Genomic DNA, 22,539 nt, shown 5'->3' with positions numbered 1-22,539 from the left:
CACCGACCGTACTACGTTCGCGTTCGGTACATCGGTGCCCCAATACATCCGATTGCCACCGCGGTCGGACTCCCACATCATCAGTCGTGCTTCTGGCTGGTGTTGTTTTTTTCCGTGCGTGAAATGTTATTTTGTTTTTTTTTTGACAAAAAAACAGATAAAAAAAAAAAATGAGCCGTACCAATAAGTTTAAAATTATCTCTTCTTGAATTCGGTCGGTCCTATACTCCTATCTGCACCGCTCTCTCTCTCTCTTTCTCTCTCGCTCTATCTCACTCTCTCTGTCATTATCTTTCTTTTGTTTTTCAACACCAACAATACACAGTGCACACACGGAAGCGATCGGGCTGCCGTATTCCACAGGATGGACGCGGACGTATCGAAAAGGTAAAATAGATGTTACCTAAACGTTGTTGTGTCGGTTGGACGAAAGTGAATCGAAAAAACGGAACAAACACGCGCGTCGCTGTTGTGTTCGAGTTGCAGTACGCGTCTCGCCTGAGATTTCGTAACCAACAGGACCGAGATTAAAATCATAAATCGCCGTTCCCCGTCGGACGGATGCGTAACAACAATAACAAATATCGCGGTCCATCGTCGTTCTGGCTGACGCGACACTCGCGATTCTGCATTTCTGCCGTCATGTCCATTGTTGTTGTTTGTTGCTCCGTTCGAATTTCTTGAGCGACGCTTTCTTATTTTCTGTCACCCCTTACCTTCGCAACGACCATCACTTGTTGTTGTTCATCGAAAGTCTCCTTAATTTGTTCCTCATACACTCTTGTCTTGTGTCCCACATTAACTGATTAACTACGACAACATAATGTCAAGGTATGTTAATGTATTATAATTTATAAATATAGGTAAGTCTAAATGCCTATCTATTGTTGGTACCTTCTCTCTTTTTACCGACTAGACTACGAGTTTTATTTTTTTAAGTATTTATAATTCAGTTCTACTTGTAGAACAATGTTGGTATATTGAATATTCTACCTACCTACATCATACATGTATAAAATATTCTTATCAAATGGAATTTTTGCATTCAAGTGTATAACCACAGAACACAGTGTATACATTGTTTCACTTGTGTCATTATGTAGATTATTATGTGTCTGAAATTTGAGTAGTAGCTTACCAAGATTAACACTGAGATAATTTTTATTTTATCTTTATACCTACTTTCTATTTTGATCATGTTTGAAATTAATAGTACCTATTTATCTGTTCAACTTCTAAAATATATTGTATTGTGTATGCAGTTTGTTATTTATTAAACAATGGTATGACTGTTTTTCCAAAAAAATAATCATGCTAAAGCCTAGGCATATTACTTTCAAAATATTTATGTATTTTATGGGCATAAAATATCCTATTAAATAATTATGAATTGTACAAATAAGTTATGCCATTATTACATTAAACTAAATAGGTACTGGTAAAATAAATACATTATTTATAAGATTTTACAGAATGAATTTAAAATGTATTTATTTTTGCTATTAATTATATTATAGAAATATAGGTACTGCAATAGGCTGCAATATGATAATACTTTAAATTAAAATGTACCAAAGTCACGGTTAATACATTACTTAATTGATATATTATTATAAATAATTGTATTATGGTAATAGGTAGTGTAACTCATTTGATATTTGTATCTAAAATGTATCAATTTGATCAATTATAATTATCACATATTATCTTATTAGCACTAAGAATGTCGTATTATTGATTTTTTTTAAAGTAAATAATCAACTATCAACAGGTGGTATGAAGTTTGTTCATGAGATTATGTATTTAAAACCATTTACTTATCACAATATTTTTTGTTAGGTAGGTACTAAAGGTTCTTTAATTAATGTCTTTTGTATATATAACATAATCTTTATTATACCTAAAAATATGTACTTATAGGATAACAAAGGTTTAGAGCTAGGTATAGATAAAACTTAAAAATTTTGTCAAAGAGTTACTATTTAATTGTTTTTATATAAAAATATAGTCGTCAATATTAATTTTATGCTCTGACTATACATTATACAAAATAAAATAATTCATAACCCTTTGAAGCACTGATTTTTATCATTTTAAATTACTTATATTTCTAATTATTGTTCTGTTTTTAGGGTGAAATGAATTGATGATGGGTTTCCTGACCGAGTTTTTAACATCTGGTGATAATTTCTGAAATTCTTTTATTTAATATTGACTTTGAGACTTAATTTTCAATCCTAGAAGACCTGTTTGTTTTTAATTTCCATTTAATCAATTAAGTTATCCTTATCCAGTCTGCTCAATTAATTTTTATCAATGGCGGATCAGTTGAGTGAAACAAGCACTGCAACCACTGATCACGGCAATAATTGGCCAAACACAAAACTACCAGCAGATAGTGATGTTCCTGATGATGTTTCTAATGGCCAAGAAACCCATAGTTTTGCTGATATATTAAGCACTGCATTCACGGCCACTGGACCTGTGCCAAGCCCACCAGCAGATACAGAGTCAAATATGCAATTAGGTAAGTCAAATTTTGTTCTACATGATTTCTATTATCAAAATATTTTGTTTTATTATTTTATTAAGCTATCTATAAAAACATCATTATGAGGACATCGTACCCACATATGTTGTCTCCGTCTTACTATACCAAAATGTATGTCCAGTAGTTCAATATTTGTATTGTTAGCTTAATATTAAATATTAAAGTCAGTTAACCTGTTATCAAATTACAAATAAAAATATTATCTTTGTTCTCTCATTGGTTTTTACAATATTTTAATTTTTAAGGGAATTTTGAGCATTTTCAAATATTAATATTTTATACATAGGTACTCATAACTCACTAAAAAATTAAAATATCATAAAAAACAATCGGAGAACACAGATAACATTCTTACATTTAAGTTTGATAATAAGTTCAATTCACTCTAATATTCAAGCTAACAACACACAATTTTAACTGCTGTACTTACATTTTGATATATTATGCTTTAGTAAGATGGAGTAAACACATGTGGGAACGACCAACGTCCTCTTAAGTCAATACGGTTAAAGGAAGATATATCCTTTGTGACCATTTTGTGTCACTTTTTCTTCCCGTGTTTATTTTTATGTAATTAAGGTTATTTGTGCTATATATTAAATTAATAATCATACATAATTCATATATTTTCTTGCAGTTAAAGGTTTATTCTATTATTACTATTATCATTGATTATAAATACTCGTAAAAAATTTGGAAAAAAATATCTTAGATTCAGTCAATACAGAGATAATATATGTTATTTTTGTTTCTTGAAAAGTAGTTATTTCTTCATTCAATATAAAGTAATACCCGTTAATAAATATAGTTACATTTAATTTCTAATAATAGAAATGTCTAGGCTTACGGATACGTATAGCATGATTGTCAACATTTTCACAGACGATAGTGTTAATTAAATTGTTTTGGTTTCATTTAATTATTTCTTGTTAACTGTTTTAATTAATTTATTCGACACGTTTGAAGTATGGTGACAACACATTATATTATACCATATTCAATTAAAACAAATACCTATAGCTATTTCAATTAAATTTATATTTAACCAAATTTCAAATATATTTCCTTTGTTAATAAAATCCTAAACTATGACTTATACAATTCCTTAGATATGTTTAAAAGTGTGTTACAATTATTGGTATTAAATATAAAATTTAATCCTATTTATAGTTCTTTGAAACATTTAATTAAGTTTTTTCCGTTAATAAATTGTCACTTCTTTAATAAATATTGTTATTTAAACAATTTGGCTTCAAAATGAAAAATGTTATGAGAGTTATTGCTATAGTCAGGGCTAATCAAGCAGACAAAAAATATCCTAGTGTTCTATACTGTATTTATTCAAAATATAAAATATGTGTTCTATATAATATTTTTACTTATTAAATATTACTTATAATAGTATAAAATAATATTAATTGTTGTGTTGGACTCTGCCCAGAGCCTTGTAATACCTAGCACTGGCACCGACTATAATGCATGATTGACAGATTTTCTTTGATTAAATTTCTCAATTATTATTTTAAAATAATAAAATCGTTAGAAAGTTGTTAACATTTATTAAAATTGTTATTAGGAAATGAAATGGATTATGATCCATTATTTGCGGATGGGAGCGATTTAGAGACTGAAGATACGCCACAAGAATTTTCTCCGTTAAACTCTGATATATGGCGGTATGGAAATACTCTTATAGAAACGCCTTGGTCAGTACCACGGACTGATGAATCATCCAGTCGAACTGTTAACCATCCAGTTCCGTCTACTCCCACGTCATCTGAAATGGGAAGAAAGAGGTACTTAAAAATAAAATAAATAAATATGTTTGTTTAATCTCAAGTTTTTAATTTTTTTATATATATAAAACTTAACTATATCTATTTTGTTAGATCGTTGCTTTCTGGCGATAATAACCTGAGAATGAAAACTGGCAAACCTGATACAAATCGTCCATTGACTTATCCCCGACATCAAATGTCTAACCGAATGTATAGACCACGCTATGGTCAAGATCAAATGTCTTCATCTGCATATACATCCATGAGTAATCATGGAGGAAATTATAAATACACCCAGCGACCAAATTCTCAGGTTCACACTACTACAGCTTCAAGTGATCATTCTATAGCAAGTTCTTCAAATCAAAACAGAATGATTAACCCTCAAACTTCATCAAGTAAAATATGAATTATTAATTGTAACAGCATTATTGTTAGTTTCTTAATTTTATTGTCAATTAGCTTATAGCTTACATTGTGATAAATAGTTTATAATGTTTATTAAAACCTCAATAGTAAAATTGATACTACTATTATTTTAATGAAATGTTTGATTATGTTTTTTTTTGGGAATTTTTAGAAATATCAGTATAATTTATTTATTATTATAATTCAGTTATTGTATCAAAATTGTATTTTCGGTCTTGAAGAATTCTCCATTATGTATTATTATACATGTAATATTAGTAATCTTGAGTTGGGTAGTATTTATAACTTTGCATATTAACAGAAATATTAGAACATAATAATAATAACGTTAGTTCTATTTAAAAAATGTATTTGAGAGGAAGCTTTTTTTTTAAAAAATGAGCAATTATTGTTCATTGCACATACTTGGCTTGGACAAATGTCAGCCGCATAGTAAATGTGTTTTGATTTTCTATCTAATTACATTTTCTTTGTTATAGCTGAAGAATATACAGTCTACGGTATGAACAATATTGGAGCCCCGCAACCAGGCCGATTTAATAATGATCCCCGTAGAGCAGAATGGACAAATGTAATGGATGCTGATGATGATGAAGACAGTGGGATAGAATTAGTCACAGTCAATAATTTTCAAAACCGAAATATAAATCAACTAGTAAGTTATTACTATCTCAATTTATATCATTCTAATTTATAGATAGTTAAATTTTATAGTGTACTTAAAAAAAAAAAGATTTATCTATTTTAATTGTAAGTTTTTAAGTTAATATGGATTATTTATCATTTATCTATTCAGAAAATTATACTTATTAAATATTATTATGAGTATCTAAAAGTATTAATATTTCAACAGCCAACTGGTCCACCTGTAGTAGATTTAACTCAAGAGTCTGAAGAAGTCAATGATCCTTTAATGAATCATTCAGGAAGAACACCACAAGCTGACATATCTATGGGCCATACAATGTTTAGTCGTTACCCAATTATTCAACCACAACGGCAGTATGTTGGTCATTCTGCTATGCGTTCTATGCCTGGATACACTCAACAATTTCCTCCTAATCCGTCCCCTCTGTATCGAAATGATGTGATTTTCATGGATCAACCTCCTCAAGCTCCTTGTGTACATACAGCTCACCCACCTCCTGGTACTCCAGGTTGGCCGCCCCCGTGTAGTCAGTGTCATAATACATCTAGGGTTGTATTTGGAATGGGTGGAATGGGTAATCACATACATCCAGCACACCACCATCATCATGGCATGATGGCTACACATCCTATGACTCCATGTGTACCTTCAAATGTACCTTTATATCATCAAAGATTATGGTATAACCAACATAGAATACAAGAAATGCAAAGAAGAAGAATGGATATGATGAATGGGTGAGCAAATTGAATTACTGTTTAATATAAAATGTATACTTGCAATTAGTTTTAGCTTCTAACATTTTATTATCTGTAGTTACTAAATTTATTTCAACATTTGTCTTATTAAGATTATTTGTATAAAAACAACTTAATTATGTATTACAATAAAATAACGTTTATTTAAAAATTAACCGATCATAATTTGTGTGAGGTAACTAAATGATCTTATTTAAAAATTGGCTTAGTATTTTTGTGTTGACTTAAATATGTAGATAAAGTTAATTACATTTTTCACTTTTTAGCGGTTCCGTACGATCATTGAGAAGTATACCACCAGTTTCATGCATGCAGGGATATCAACAACCACCCCAACCAACACCGGTCCATCCATCTATTCAAGCAATCCATACGGTGTTGCCTCCACCTCAGCAACCAAATGTGTTCAGCCGGCCAGAAGTAATTACTTCACGTAGAATTGGTCCTACTGCTGTCATTGTAAGTAAAAGTTACTGCATCCTATTTATACGTATATGATATTATATATTATAATATGTAATATTTGTATATTACATTCCTAAATAAATTAAAATTTAGGATGATATCAAATTTAAGTTTTCACAAACTCAAAATTAATTTAAAAATGTATCTTATTTGAACTTTCAGATAGTTATAAAGCAAATATTTCCCTCTTATATATATTTTTTAATATTGATCTTTTTTAAACCCGGCAACTAAGCCAATAGCTTGTTTGTAGGGTAATGTAATGTTGTAGTGGTAGTGGTAGGAACTGTAGGTTTTTAACACGTGTGTGTGTTTGTTTGGCAAAATTTTGTTTGGGCACCCGTTGGTTTCTGCCATGCCCGGTCGGAGGATAGCGGCCTCTCTCCAGACAGATGTCTGCCCGGAGAGAAGTGCCGAGATTCGCAACCAACGCCTCAGTTCGTTCAGCCACTCCGTCCCCTCCTCTTATATTTATCCATCTAATTTAATTTTACAGTGAAAAGTTAGTTCGTTAAAAAAATCAATATAATACCGCAATTTTATTTGAACGCGGCTATCACCATTAATTTATATCATGTTCAAAATAGTCAAAATAATATGATATGCTTATATCAGTAGATGTCGGTACAGTGGTCCGCCCAGGAATTTTCAATGTGGTGGAGGGGAGTTTAAAGATAATGATAGATTTTAATGAATTGTGTTTGGGTAATACCAAAGATACAAATAAGGGGCTTTATGGGTCAAGCCCCCAACAATATTGTTTGTAGCTTATAAATGTGTATATAAGCATATATCGTGTATTCTGTAATTAGAATGAATTTAAATACATAATACCAAGTTGTTCAATTAAAATAACACCATTAAACTGAGGAGAACATTAATAACATTTATTGAAATAAACAGAAGAAATATAATACTTGAAAAATAAATTACCCATCCAAACTAAAATTCAACCGCACTTAGCTTTTGCACTCATTTCTCCATTAAATATACAAATAATTAAATTAACATTTGTGTAGGTAAATATCACTAAATATTGTTGTTTGAAATTTTGGATTACAATTGTATTGTTTTTATTCAGTATTTTAGTGGTTGGATCACAGTTTGATGCAACTGAAAACTGAAAAGATATGATTATCCATAATTTAATTGATATTTGATTCCCAAATCCCCATCCCAATATGCCATATTCATTAGTTACCCATACGATAAGTGTATACGAGCTCACTGATCTGTAGTCTGTATATTAAATGTTTATAGTGGGTAATATCCAGGGCTCAGAACTTCATGTGCAATAAAAATAATAAAATATTTACATATGTATGCAATAACATACACTTATTTTATTTTATAAAATATATTTTGATATGGGAATAAACTTGGAAAAAAGTATTTTGAAACTTAAATAATTAAAGCATCATTGGAGTCCAATATATTTTCAGTATAAATTTGCAAATTCATAGTATTTACAATAATAAAGTACACTGATCACCAATCACAACCAATCCACTATCCAGGTACACCAACTGGTTTTAATTAGTTCTGGAGGTAATGTATATCTGGTGCATTTTTTTTGTAAATTTGTATACACAATGGTGAGTTTTTTAAATATTTTTTTTATTTTAGATAAAATATTTTTAATAATACCAAATTGTATATATTTGTACTTTCTCCAAAACTATAGAAACCATGAGCTCATAGTAAAAATAAATTTTTTTATTGGAAAAATATTAAATAAGATCTTGCCGATCATAACATATTTACAATTAATACTCTATATATAGAATTAAACATTCCTTTATAGATAATTACTGATAACTGAATTATATTAAATCATAAACATAATATGCTTAAAATATTTAAATGTGCAACATACATTTTAGTACTTCAATTGTATGTACTATAAAATAATGAAATAAATTTGTATCGAATCAGATTTTGAATACAGCTTCCTAAGAAATATGCAAATATGTGAAGTTCCGAGCCTAATCAAAAGTAATGACTATAACAGCTCTAATAAGTAATAATTAATAAGTTGTTTTCTGTAGGTTGACAAGAATAAACTATAAAGACAATGAGGAAGGGATATAACTCCTAACCTCCCTTCCCCCACTGGACATGCCACTGTGTAGATAGGCTAGACTAGAAAGATCTTATTGTATAACAAAACCAAAAATATTATAATTACATGATATAGTTAAGAAATCAAATTTGTACATAATAATTTTTTATCAGTCTATATTTGAATTTTGAAAGTTATAGCTTTTTGGTATTGAAATGAGAATCACCATTAGTTAAAATTAGTTAGTTTTAAATAGTATAATGTTCCTAACTAAAAAAAAAATAAATTGTTTTTTTTTAAATTGACTACCCTGTTTAACACTTAATAATATTTTATGTAACATATTAAAATTAATAATGAATCATTTATCTTCTTTAGTTGCTGCTTTATAATAATATTTTGTATACATTTATAGACTTTATCTCCTCCTACTGATGGAATAGAACAAGTACCTACATCTTCATTACAAACAGAAATTGTGGTTCAAAGTGGGTCTACGAGGTATTTATTTAACTATGGTTACATTTAAATACATGATAATATAATGTATATATATATATTTTTTTTAGTGATGGTGGTCATCCTCATATTCATCATTATTATAATTATCATCCTCCTGGACCACCTGGTCGAATGCATCATGTACGCATTAGTATTGGAGCGCCATCGGGAACTATTGTTAATGTAATTTGGAATGATTTTATTTTTCAACTATACCATATTTAATTATATAAATACAAATATTTTTAATACAGACAACTCCGGGCTCAACAATTCCATCACAGCCAGGTGCTGAAATACCTCAGATTCCTCAATTAGGATCATTACCTATGTTAACACGTCATTTATCATATCGGCTAGAAGATTACTTACGATTAATGGAACAACGTCGCATTCACATGATGAATCGTGGGGCTTCGAAAGACACAATAGAAAAGAATACTTTTCCTCATAAATACAAACGTGTAAGTATTTCGATTATTATAATCATTGTACAATATGATATTAATAAATATTTATGAATTATGTGTTAATAATATGATAGATTAAGAGATCATCGGATGAAATGGAAGATAACACAGAAAAGTGTACCATTTGTCTTTCAGATTTTGAGGATACCGAGGATGTTAGGTATGAATTTAAAAAAAAAACAATTATTAGTAATAATAATACAAATATTTAATGTTATTTTCTAGGCGTTTACCATGCATGCACTTATTTCATGTTGATTGTATTGACCAATGGTTATCGTCTAACAAACGTTGTCCTATATGTCGTGTGGACATTGAGACCAAAGAAACTAAGGATGCTGCTTCTGGTTCACCTTTGCCATCTGAAACTCCATTCATTGTTCCAACATGACACGGAGAACTGGTGGTTTTACCGCCAGCTAATTCGTGTTCAACCTCTTCCCGTTGAATTATGTGTAAGAGTGAGAGGGAGGAGATGCATCATGTTTTGCTGTAATAGTATTCCACTGCTAAATATTTAACTTTATTGTAACCATTTATAAAATTTGTTACCCTCACTATACACTATAGGGTCTTGCGTGTGATAAAATTTGAAAGAAAAAAAATCAGTCACACTAGTGTGCGCGAGCTTTTCCATTCATATGTGATAACTTTTTTTTTAGCAATTTTGCATGTTTTCGTTGTAGTAGAACTTTTAACTTTTGTGTTTTATCCGTTGTGCAATTAGTTGTCCTTACCCTGCCTTTAATAGAGTAATGGGTATTTTTTTTTTTAATATTGAATATTTTAAAAAAATGTGTCTTATACATTTGTATTATAGATTACCCACAAAATAATACTTTTATTTTTTAAACATTTATATACAACAAATACCTAACATTTTTTGTTGATTTTAATATGAGAAAATTTATAGTTATTAGATTTCTTTTTTTGATTTGATATTATTTTTTTAAATTTAATCTCTTAATGTTATCTAAGAGTGCTTTTCTTTCCAACTTTGACAATATTAATTACCATTTATTTTTTATAACATCTGAATCAAGAAATCATTTTACTTTTGTGACTTGTTGTTGACAGTGTTAAACTTTAAACTATATTTAACTTAATCGCTCATTATTATTACTGAATCATGTAGTCTTAGGTATCATTATATTATATATATATAAATATATATATATTTATATTTATTAAATCAATAATAAACATTTAAATTTTAGTTTTTGACCATGGGTCCCTTTATTTTCTGAAGCAACTGCACGTATCGAGTACGGAAATAATGTGCAAAAACATATCCGAGTTTTTTGTTTAATTCATTGTTTTTACTTGATAAACCTATTGTTATCAGAATAAATATGTTGTGGTCGTGAGTAGCTATTATGTTGTTCGTAGGGATATATATTAATAATTATTATAATATAATATATTTTAGTTTTAGTTATTATTTTTACTATTATTTAATTATTATTTTGTATTTTTAATTATTTGTGTCACAACTTATCGAATTTACCTATACCCTAAGTACCTGCAATACAAATTATTTAAAAATAAATAAATATTGAATATCAAGTTTAACTATTTAGTATCGGTCGCTTTATATAAAATAATCTTTGGATATATATAATATAGTATATACATATATATTTTGTCATTTTAACGGATCATCGTGAATAATCTCTTATTCCATAGGTTTTTATCAGAAAATATTTGTAACATGCATAATATACTAATATGCATAGTGAATTTTTTTCAATTAAATTACCAATAAAATTATCGAAATATTCTACTACCATACGTGCTCTTTAATTATATTTTAATTTATAACGCTATGTTTAGAGAATAACTGTTGCGTAACAAATTACAGTTAACTTTTTAGACATTTCGCATTAAGAAAAAATTACTATTTTCTATTCAGAGTAAAATAATTGTCGTTGACTATACTACTGCTGTTTCTTATCTTTTTTTAATTGATCTCTTTAGTTTTTAAGCACATTTGGATTATATATTTTTAAAAAATATAAAAAAAAACTTGCAGCGCAAAATCACACAATAATTGTCAACAAACCTTCTCCACTCCCCAGAATTTACTAATATTGTTTTTTTTTTTTTTTTGCCAAGTGTATTGTGATAATAATTGAAAACTTTTTAACGAAATTTGTATGTTTTATTTCTTATTATTATGTAACATTATTATTACTTTACTATGATAATTATTACCTCTTCCAGTTTCCATGTAAATGATGTTGCTTTATTATTATTATACATATTATTTTTTTTTTAATAGATATTTGTATGCATTTATTTTGTATAACTATATTGTTATATATTTATTTAAGAAAAAATGGAAAATCAATTAGATTTAAAGTTGCCTACTCGTGTGTGACAGTTTTTTTTTAATGATCAAAACCAAATTGGGACATACGCACATTTATACAGCATGTTGATACATAATTATACATCGCGTGTAATGAATATGTGAAAGGCAAAAAAAATTATTATTAAAAAATAATTTTTGTTTATTAAAAAAAAAACAACACTTATAACAGCCATACACCATTGCAATTATTACATAAATATATATAGAGATGTTAACTGGATACATTTTTTGTTGCTATGTGACCACCTTGTGTAGGTACGACAATTATTATAATATATCTTTGAATGACTAAATTAATAATAATTAAAACTATTTTTATTTGTTTGTTCATTACTATATTATGCTCAAAAAAAAAAAAAATAATAATAATTATTATAACAAATCTTTGTTTTTCACCTATAAAAAATTTAATATAATCATATACCTTGGTGTTTTTTATTTATTAAAAAAAGTAATGAGACAAGTTTTGTAGTAGAATCCTTGGTAATTTAAGATTTTGGTCGTTGGCTGACATCTCGTGTGTTCATGATTCTTATTAATTATTTTTTTTTCAGGTTGTTTTGGTTCTTAAATTAATCTTCATCTTCACCAGACTCAGATTCTGAAACAGAAAAAAATCATTGACTTAAATCAGGGGTCAGCAATCTTTGTGATGTCGAGGGCCAAAAAAATATAAAAATTGTTCATGGACTACAATAATTATTTTATTTTGATCAATGTATAATCATATATAATTTAGTATATTTAAATTCAGAACTGTTAGGTTTATTAATTAATAATTTATTTACACACAAACAGCGTTTTAATTCAATTCCAGTCCGCTATCTGAATTAGTGATTTTTATACAAATTATAAATGACTACAAAGGCCGAGAGTTACCGACTTGACTTTAAAGACAAATGTATAATTTTTTTAAAAACAGAATATCAAAGGTCTTAATGTTTCGTTTGAAAGTAATTAACCCAAATTTTGATAATATCGACTGTGTTATCACATGCAATTCAATAGTTAAAACAAAAAATTCCTACATAACAGTAAAATATATTATTAATACATTTTATAAGTGAAGTAATACAACTATACAAACATAAGAGGGTGGAACTGACAAAAATGTATGAGCACCGAAGGCAACTGTTCATTTTTTTTTTTAAATATTCCTTTGTTAAGCATTTGATCCATTGCAATAATGAACATAGGCATCACCAAGACGGAGGTTAATAAGTACAAACTACTATATTTTATTGATAAATTACAGTATCCAATAAATAATTTAACCGAAATAGTAATTGTCACTTATCTAATTTTTTATTATGTTATTGAGATTGTATGAACAATAGAGGGTGGAACTCAGACGAAGATGTGTGAGCACCGAAGGCAACAGTTCATCTATTAATTAATATCCCTCCGTTAAGCATTTGATCCATTGCAATATTGAACATAGGCATCACCAAGACGGAGGTTAATAAGTAAAAACTACTATATTTTATTGATGAATTTACCAGTAACTAATAAATAAATAATTCTACCAAAATAAATAGTGATTGTCACTTGTCTTAATAATTTTAATATGTCAATTGAAGATTGTATGAACAATAGAGGGTGGAACTCAGACGAAAATGTGTGAGCACCGAAGGCAACAGTTCATTTATTTATTAATATCCCTCCGTTAAGCATTTGATCCATTGCAATATTGAACATAGGCATCACCAAGACGGAGGTTAATAAGTAAAAACTACTATATTTTATTGATGAATTTACCAGTAACTAATAAATAAATAATTCTACCAAAATAAATAGTGATTGTCACTTGTCTTAATAATTTTAATATGTCAATTGAAGATTGTATGAACAATAGAGGGTGGAACTCAGACGAAAATGTGTGAGCACCGAAGGCAACAGTTCATTTATTTATTAATATCCCTCCGTTAAGCATTTGATCCATTGCAATATTGAACATAGGCATCACCAAGACGGAGGTTAATAAGTAAAAACTACTATATTTTATTGATGAATTTACCAGTAACTAATAAATAAATAATTCTACCAAAATAGTGATTGTCACTTGTCTTAATAATTTTAATATGTCAATTGAATATTGTATGAACAATAGAGGGTGGAACTCAGACGAAAATGTGTGAGCACCGAAGGCAACAGTTCATCTATTAATTAATATCCCTCCGTTAAGCATTTGATCCATTGCAATATTGAACATAGGCATCACCAAGACGGAGGGTTATAAGTACAAACTACTATTTATTAGTGATGTGCAACAATGTAATTTTTTGTATGACCTCAATATTGTATCGAAAATATTTTAAAAATTACCTACTTAGTTCTTTTAAAAATTAATAATTAATACAAACAAATATAAATATTGAATTACATGATTAACTTGTTACAATAATTTCCGATATATGATATATCAAATTCTCAATACTATTGCCCATCACTATTATTTATTGATGAATTTATAGTAAGCAATAAATGAATCATTCTACCAAAATAGTGATTGTCACTTGTCTTAATAATTTTAATATGTTAATTGAGATTGTATGAACAATAGAGGGTGGAACTCAGACGAAGATGTGTGAGCACCGAAGGCAAAAGTTCATCTATTAATTAATATCCCTCCGTTAAGCATTTGATCCATTGCAATATTGAACATAGGCATCACCAAGACGGAGGTTAATAAGTAAAAACTACTATTGATAAATCCACAATAGCTTGGGCTCAAAATTATATTCATTTTTATTTATTAGTATAAAAAGTAGCTAGGATAAGACACAAATTTATACTTTACCCTAATGGCCTATTGAATTGGAGTGCAATATTTGTTTTTGCATATTTTAAAAAAACTTTTCATCAAAAATTTAATGCATTAATGAAAAAACATTAGTATTAAAAGGATGTTATATAGACATGTTTAGTCTCCGTGTTTCAAGCGCAAATTTTACACTTAGCTCCGTTAGTTTAAAAATTGTTCTCTTATCAAATTTAAAGGTAAGATTATTATTTAGGTCATTTTATAGCTTTTTGTTATATTTTAATTTAAAAGAGTTATGAGTAGATATTTTAAGAATGTACGAATAATTTAAAAAACACATAACTTGCTTTAAAATTAAAATATAATAAAAAGCCTGGGATTCCGTAAATATTAATTTAAATTTTATAAGAGGTCAACAATTCACTTTAATTTTTCAACGGAGCTAAACGTGATCTGCTGGGCGTAACATTTTCTTTGTTACACACTTGTAAAACGGAGTCATCAAATGTCTGTATAGCATACTCTTAAAATATTCATACTAGTATCTAACCTAACCTAGAATGATACCAAACTAAATATATGTTCATATTTCAAATATTTTTGAATTTATTAAAACCTAATATAGACTTTTCTGTAGGATAATAACATAAAACCAATCGAAAAAACTATTTTTATTTGAAAAAGGTATCCAAGTCTCTTTAGTATTTAACTGTAATTCATCATAAATATACTATTAAATTAAAATTGATTTTATTTCATAACTTTTTTCTGCTAATTAGTTATATACATTTATAAGCGTTATTCAATTTAATAAACATGAATAATTTATTTTGCAACTGAATATAATATTTAACCATTTCACTATGGACATACTATTATGTTCCTTTGTCCATGACCATAAAATACACAAGTAAATATACCAAAAAAATAACAATCTTATGTGAAATAAAAGATACACATAATTTATAATCACTTATTATTTCTAGTGATTAACAAAGTGGTGAAACCAGAAGGCTCACTTAACGAGAACTTGAAAATCAGTGAAAAATGTTTGGGATATCTCAGTGTGGCCAGGATTCTAAAATAATTAAAAATTCTCTTTTCCTGCTGAAACTGAGTCTACACATTTTTGATGTTATCATTTAAGATAAAGAGATAACACGTGTACAATAAGTTGTTATGCGGTACCATAGAATATTTAGTTTCTGGTTGTACAATTGGTTATTATCGCTATACTGGCTACACTGATATCCCAACGAGTATTGCAAACTTATCACCCATGAGAACCTATGTAATTCTAGAAAAATGAGCCTTTCGGTTATTCTGTGGTGAAACTGTGTAATTATCACGATTAAGATATATCTTAAGTCGTGGTAATAATAAAATGATTAAAACTTAGCATGTGTATATTTAAGAAAAAATAAACTTGGCAGTTAAAAGGTTAATGATAATTATATATACATACAATTATTAATTTGTGTATTTCATGATTTAAGTTCATGTAATTCCGGGCCTTAATAGTTCATCTAAAATGGCGGTTCAAGAGTTATTACTACATTTTATGAATATTAGCGATTGTATGATGTTAATATATTGAGATTGTAATTGTATGAAGAGGGTGGAACTCATACGGAATGCATGAACATGGAAGGCAACTGATCATTTTTTATGATATAATATATCCTTCCGTTAAGCATTCGATCATTGAAACATAGGCATCACCAAGTTATTGAGATAATTTATTTATTTGTTTTTCTACAAGATGAGATATTAGAAGTATTTTTAAGTTTATAGTTTTGTAAAAGCCAAGCGGGTCAACTGTGGATTACAATACAATGTGTCTTTGTTATCATTTAGTTAAAATCTAATAAATAGGTATCGCCAATAGCGAGGCAAAATAAATATCATATTTACCTTCTTCTGCATTCTGTAGCCATTCAATGAATTTTTTCATTTGTTCCAAAAATGTTGTTTTACCCTTAGAGTGTCCCTCCTTGTACCATTTCAAAATTACTTCTTCAGTCAACACATCGGCTGTAAAGAATTATTATTATTTGAAGAAATGTATTTGTAGTTAGCAATAAATTCCAGAAAAAATACTCACTTTTATAGAAGAGTAAAATAATTTTTTGGAAGACTCTCATAAAATTCATATTTTCATAGCAATATTCTTGAACCTTGAGCATGAGTGCCAATTCAGAACGAGCAGTAGTTGAGAAAGCTGAAAACAATGGTGAATATTGCTTCAAATGTTTAAGTGCCTGATCTGCTAGAAGTTCTTCTTTTTTGTTCCACTCTACTTGTGTCATTACAACTGTCCATACCTGTAAACAAATAATTACATTCTTAGTAAAACATAATTCAGCCATATACCTATATATTTTAATTATTTTGATTAAAATATGAACTTTACTTAAATACTATTATGCATATGAGTAGTTAATAGTTACCAAAACAATAATTTCATGTTCGGGAATGTCATGCTTAGAAGACAATTCTTTGATATTTGAAATGATCTCTTTCATATTTTTGTTGTCATTAAAGTCATCGTTTAACTGAATTTCCAAGTTACGTTTAGCTTCCTGACTGGCCTGAGCTAAATGTAACTTAACCACATCACTTAATCCCTTTTCTTCAAACTGTGCACGGAGATTTTCTTCAGTACGCTTGTTTGGAGGCAAGAAATCCATTAACCGACCTTCAAGTCCTCCTTTCTTCAATACAGTCAGTAGATGGGCATTACCTACCTCCTGTTTATACGTCACAAAGAGTTCAATGAGAAACTCTAATGCCAACCCATCTTTAATCAAATGCTCCTGAAAAAATTAATTCATTAATTAATATGTTTTTCAACAGTAAAATAAAATAATAATAATCCATGTATATTAGGTATATCAATCTATTAAATATAACTTACATTAGTAAGTACTTGAAGAACAGTAGGTGGAATTGAACCATTAGAAATCCACAATGTAGTCATACGTGCCAGTTTAATACGTTCAATGTCACTAAAACCTTTAATGAACAGCAAAATTTTTTTCATCTCCTCCTCAAACATTTTCTCCAAATATTTATATCGGCGCATGAGTTTGATGAACACCTGTTCATAGTTTCGCATAGATACCATGTCCTCGGGCGCCTCAAAAACACATGCGTTTGTCTTCCACAGTTTGTCCCCATCCTGAGATATTGATCCATCTTGTGATATGGATCCTCCCGGTACTAAAAAAAACAAAGTTATAATGGCCAAAGAAAACTTGAAAAAGAAAATGCTTACCTAAAAGACCTCCAGCAATCAGTATATCAAAGAGGACTTCGCCGTAACGGCGATAATCAACTTTAGAACCAGCTTGATCAAGGAACTTCCAAATTGCTTCTAGGTCAGTGCCGGCATTATTGAGGCCTCCAAGGATGAAGTCCCGGAAGCCAAAAGGATCGTACTTTTCTTTTTCATCTATAAAATAGATAAAATAAAATAAAATCAAATCTAATGGCCAATCTAATAAAATTATTATTGGAGTTAAAATTAAAAATTACTCTAGATAAAAATATTTACCTCTTTTTCTGGTCTTGATGCGTTGACCTGACAGTACCGGTTTTTCTGTTTTTTGACTCATACAATAACTCGCTGAAAAATATTTTTGTTACAATGAAACAAATTGCTTAGAACATATTATTATATAACTAATTTAAAAATCTTGTAACCAATAGTATACTAATGTTTTTTTTTTTTCAAGAAATTTTACTTGAAATGATTGTAGTACAAAATTAAAAATGCAAATAAAAATAACTCATTAAGTCATAACTTTTAAAAGAGTATTATTTATTAGTTAATACATATACATACATTTAAAAGTGTTTGATTTGATGTTAAAAATATTTTTGTGAATTTTTTTTTTGTTTATTTACCAAGGCATTAAAAATTAGTATAATGACACTCTATAAAATGTTTTATATATTTTACAAGGACATTAGAATAATGTGTTGACTGTTATAAAAATTAGATAATTTTTTACACTATGTATGCTCATTAGATAATTAATTATTAGTAATCATTTTTTCAAAAAAAAAAATTAAGATTAAATTCTGATTGTTCACATTTTAATAAAAATATAAAAAACTTGATAATAATTTTTTTGTTCATAATCCTGTAAAGAAATTCCACTAAAGTATTACGTAATGCAAGTTGTTAAATTTATTATCATAGTTAACAATAAACAAATAATTATCAAATAAACAATCGGCCTATTACCTAGTGTAGTTTTTTTATTACTATTAGATATCTAATTTGCTTATTTATATTGAATACCATATAGTATTTTGCGATACTTTTTAGTGTAATAATAATCTGTGCTCTTTCATCAACATGTATTATTTCATATTTACATATGATATTTTAAAAACCTAATTTTTTACAGTGCATGGGCAAATATGATACGCAGCCAACGTGTTTAATAGGTCAAATGAAAGGTTTAACTCTTTGTACCTACCTTATTTTTTAATAGCCAACATAACAAACAAAATAACTTAACTTGCCAATAATTTTAGATTTAAATGAAAATAATTTAGAATTGGTAGGTAGGTACCCAATTACAATTTAATTTATACTAAGTAGGTACTTATCAGAAAATGTTTTATTGTTAAGTAAGAGCACATCTATAACTTCCCTGCTATATAGCCCATAATATCTTATTTAATAAGTAGATAAAAAACTCATTAAGTATTAAGATTATAAATTTAGTTAGATTAAGCATAAATATAAGTACCTACAAACAATGAAATACAACAATGTTTTAAGCAGATAAAGATTTTTCGAAGATCAATCAAAGCTTAAGAATTTTCTTCTTGGTCAGTATGTACCTACTAGAGATTAGCACGGGCCGGGCCATAATTTAAATATTACGGGTTGGTTATAGGCGGGATCGTAATATTATTCATTGGGCCAGGTTGGTCAAAAATAAAACTAATTAATTTAATTCGTAACTTGTACTATGTGATCTAGGTTAGGTTAGGTATTAATAAGTATAATAACAATTATTATTACATATTACTAAAAGTTGATTTCTGAATTTTAATTATATTTTATTATTAATTAATTGGCAGGTTTAAAAATATATTTAAATTTTAATAAAAATAAATATCTTTTCCTTTGTAATAAATTTATTGTCTTTATGAAATGTTTTTGTCTAATATGTCAATACTGAAAGGAAATAAAGTTTTTTTATTTACAAACAGGCATGGTCGGGTTGGACTTTGAAAAAATTACAAACGGGCCTGGTTGGGTTGGACTTTGGAAAAAAATTACAAACGGACCGGGCCTGGACGACAACAATTTATATGTTTAAGCTTTGGGCCGGATTGGGCCGGAAAAAAAACGGCCCGTGCTCATCTCTAGTATGTACCTACTAAAAGAAATAACAAAAACTTGTACATATTTTATTACTGTTCATAAACAAGAATATCAAATAATGAAACTGTCAGTGCACTACTTAGTGGCTACAAAAAAGTATTCTTTAATTAGTAAGTAAAATAGAAATATAATTAAAAACCTTTTGAAATTCTTTTCTCTGATTAGAAAATAAGAAACAATGTTAGATTTGTTTTCTAAGTATTATGAGGTTTATTTTAAGAATAATACAGGGTGACTCATTAAGCGTAAAACACTCATGATTTCAAAAATATTTTTTTACATAGTTTCAAGTTGTTAAAAAAACAGTTTTTACTAAAAAATCATATTTTTAAATATTTTTGTCCTTATATTTTTTTGAATGACTACATTAAGTTGTAATTTCATTTTCCAAAGTAGAATATTTTTCTAAGTATTTTGATACATAAAAATCGAATTTAGGACATTAATAGTATTAAAGTTTAGACAAGCGGAGTAGTGGACAAACATTTTGCGGGGTAACCCCATACCACTCCGCCCATCTAAACTTTAAATACTTAAAACTCCTGAAGTACTCGCCCTAAATTAGATTTTTATGTATCAAAATAATTAGAAAAATATTCTGATTTGGAAAATGAAATGAAAACTTTATGTTGACATTCAAAAAAGTAAAAAACTTAAACAAAAATATAAGGATAAAAATAAGATTTTTTAATAAAAAACATTGTTTTTTTAACTTGAAATTATGAAAAAAATATTTTCAAAAACATTAATACTTTTTGAGATAATGAGTGTTTTACGCAGAGATAAATCATATTTTATACAAATGTAGAAGATAAATAAAGCCTCTACGTAAATGAATTGTCAAAAATGTTAATATTTTACTTTAAAGTAGATAGTGAAATTACAATAAGCTTCGTGTAATTTATTTGTTTTTAATTAATAGACAGTGTACACTTAAACAATTATCTATACAAGCCAGACATCACCATACATACCTAACCTACATCAGGGATTAATCTATAATACTTTCAGCAAAATCATGTTTATTATAGTAGCATGTAATATTATAAAAATATAATGCCATTAGCTAACATTTTTAAACTAAAAATATTGCGTAAGTAGAGGTTATTACTTGGGTAAAAATTAAAAATATTTACATTTTAAATCAGTTAGGTACTCTTAGGAAATGAACCGAAAACTGACCTAATTTTTAACTAAATAATAAAAAAACGTATGTTGATAATTCAAACATAACAATGATTAAAAATTAAACTCATTGTAATGGTATTGGTAAGGTCAAATATTGAAAAGATGTGGTACAGCAGCGGACGAAGAAGTCAAGACAGTCAACAGGTAGGATATCAAGAATAAAATAAGCACCTAGACTACGTTTAGGGAATGAAATAAGGGAACATGAATAGCTATTAAGTGATCATAGGCACATTCCACAGCAGCACATCAGAGTGAACAACGATAACCCATGTTAGTGGGCAAGCACGTAAACTTCCAGAGACCGAATTGATGGTGATGTAATCGTGTAGAGCTGTTGGCGCTCAAGATGCAAGAAAGGGCGGCGAATCTCTCAAATTCTACAAGCTGAGTAAGTGAGCGCGAATGACAGAGTGGGTGGGCTACTCATGACCAGCGAGGACAAGTTAGAATGCGTACTTTGCTGAGGTGGTCGAGGGGTAACCATGTGACCGGCTTGTTCGTCACCGCGGCTTGACCGCCCCAGGCACCATTCCGATTTCCGGCGTATGCGGAACGGAGGAAAAAGTTCAAAGAAATTAAAACGATGTCAAGGCCGTATACGACCCGACTCGATGGCAAGAAACGACGGATTTTCGTGGCCATTTCCCAATGGTCCATCACGCACGCACGCACGCGCACACACAAAAGTGTGCGTGCGTACTCACCCAATACCCAAAACACGAGCGAACGAGCAAAAAAAATTAAAAAATACAGACGTGCACACGACGGGCAGCCGCCTGTGCCGTGCAACCGCGAAAACGAGTCGAGATCATACACGACCGACGACAACGTGACAACCGCCGCGTCGTGGGGGGGCCGCCGCAACGTCGAAATGGCCGTTCGTTTGTCAAGTCAGCGCGACGGACCGACGACAATGCCGCATCGGCCGGCCGCCATGACCGAAACGTTATAATGTTTACAAAGCTGTGTTTACTTACAGAGTAACCTGTTGTCGACGCACGGATGTAGTTAAAACGGCGTAAAACGATCGAAAACGGACGCGGAACGGACAACGGAACAACGACCGGACCAGTAATGAATAATGATCGTGCGTAAAATTGTGTGCGTCGTACTGTTTTCCGTTCGTTCCTGGTCGTC

At 29.1% G+C, this 22,539-nt stretch overlaps 2 protein-coding genes across 4 annotated transcripts; one reads left to right on the top strand and one right to left on the bottom strand.

The window, feature by feature from the left end:
• Window positions 1-12: 12 nt before the first annotated feature.
• Window positions 13-12,355, top strand: LOC132949646 (E3 ubiquitin-protein ligase arkadia). 3 transcript variants are annotated; one of them, XM_061020634.1, is made up of 13 exons: window positions 13-387; window positions 2,133-2,180; window positions 2,295-2,527; window positions 4,128-4,347; window positions 4,441-4,727; window positions 5,238-5,413; window positions 5,612-6,144; window positions 6,432-6,624; window positions 9,108-9,193; window positions 9,262-9,376; window positions 9,448-9,657; window positions 9,738-9,823; window positions 9,889-12,355. In XM_061020634.1, the coding sequence occupies exons 3-13, from the start codon at window positions 2,317-2,319 to the stop codon at window positions 10,052-10,054; spliced, it is 2,283 nt and encodes a 760-aa protein (XP_060876617.1). In that variant the 5' UTR covers window positions 13-387; window positions 2,133-2,180; window positions 2,295-2,316; the 3' UTR covers window positions 10,055-12,355. The 3 variants fall into 3 exon arrangements, with proteins under 3 accessions (XP_060876617.1, XP_060876616.1, XP_060876615.1); XM_061020633.1 differs by having other exon boundaries at window positions 13-831; XM_061020632.1 differs by having other exon boundaries at window positions 13-831; window positions 2,133-2,527.
• On the bottom strand, window positions 12,126-22,539 carry LOC132949648 (protein krasavietz). Its single transcript, XM_061020637.1, has 8 exons — window positions 22,380-22,539; window positions 18,358-18,429; window positions 18,079-18,255; window positions 17,719-18,023; window positions 17,252-17,617; window positions 16,906-17,125; window positions 16,716-16,835; window positions 12,126-12,638 (listed from the first exon to the last, which is right to left on the bottom strand). The coding sequence occupies exons 2-8, from the start codon at window positions 18,416-18,418 to the stop codon at window positions 12,610-12,612; spliced, it is 1,278 nt and encodes a 425-aa protein (XP_060876620.1). The 5' UTR covers window positions 18,419-18,429; window positions 22,380-22,539; the 3' UTR covers window positions 12,126-12,609.

This window comes from Metopolophium dirhodum, chromosome 7 (assembly GCF_019925205.1).
Source record: "Metopolophium dirhodum isolate CAU chromosome 7, ASM1992520v1, whole genome shotgun sequence".
Classification (NCBI taxonomy): domain Eukaryota; kingdom Metazoa; phylum Arthropoda; class Insecta; order Hemiptera; family Aphididae; genus Metopolophium; species Metopolophium dirhodum.
The sequence above is the reverse complement of the archived record's forward strand: the minus strand, read 5'-3'. Positions and strand labels throughout refer to the sequence as shown.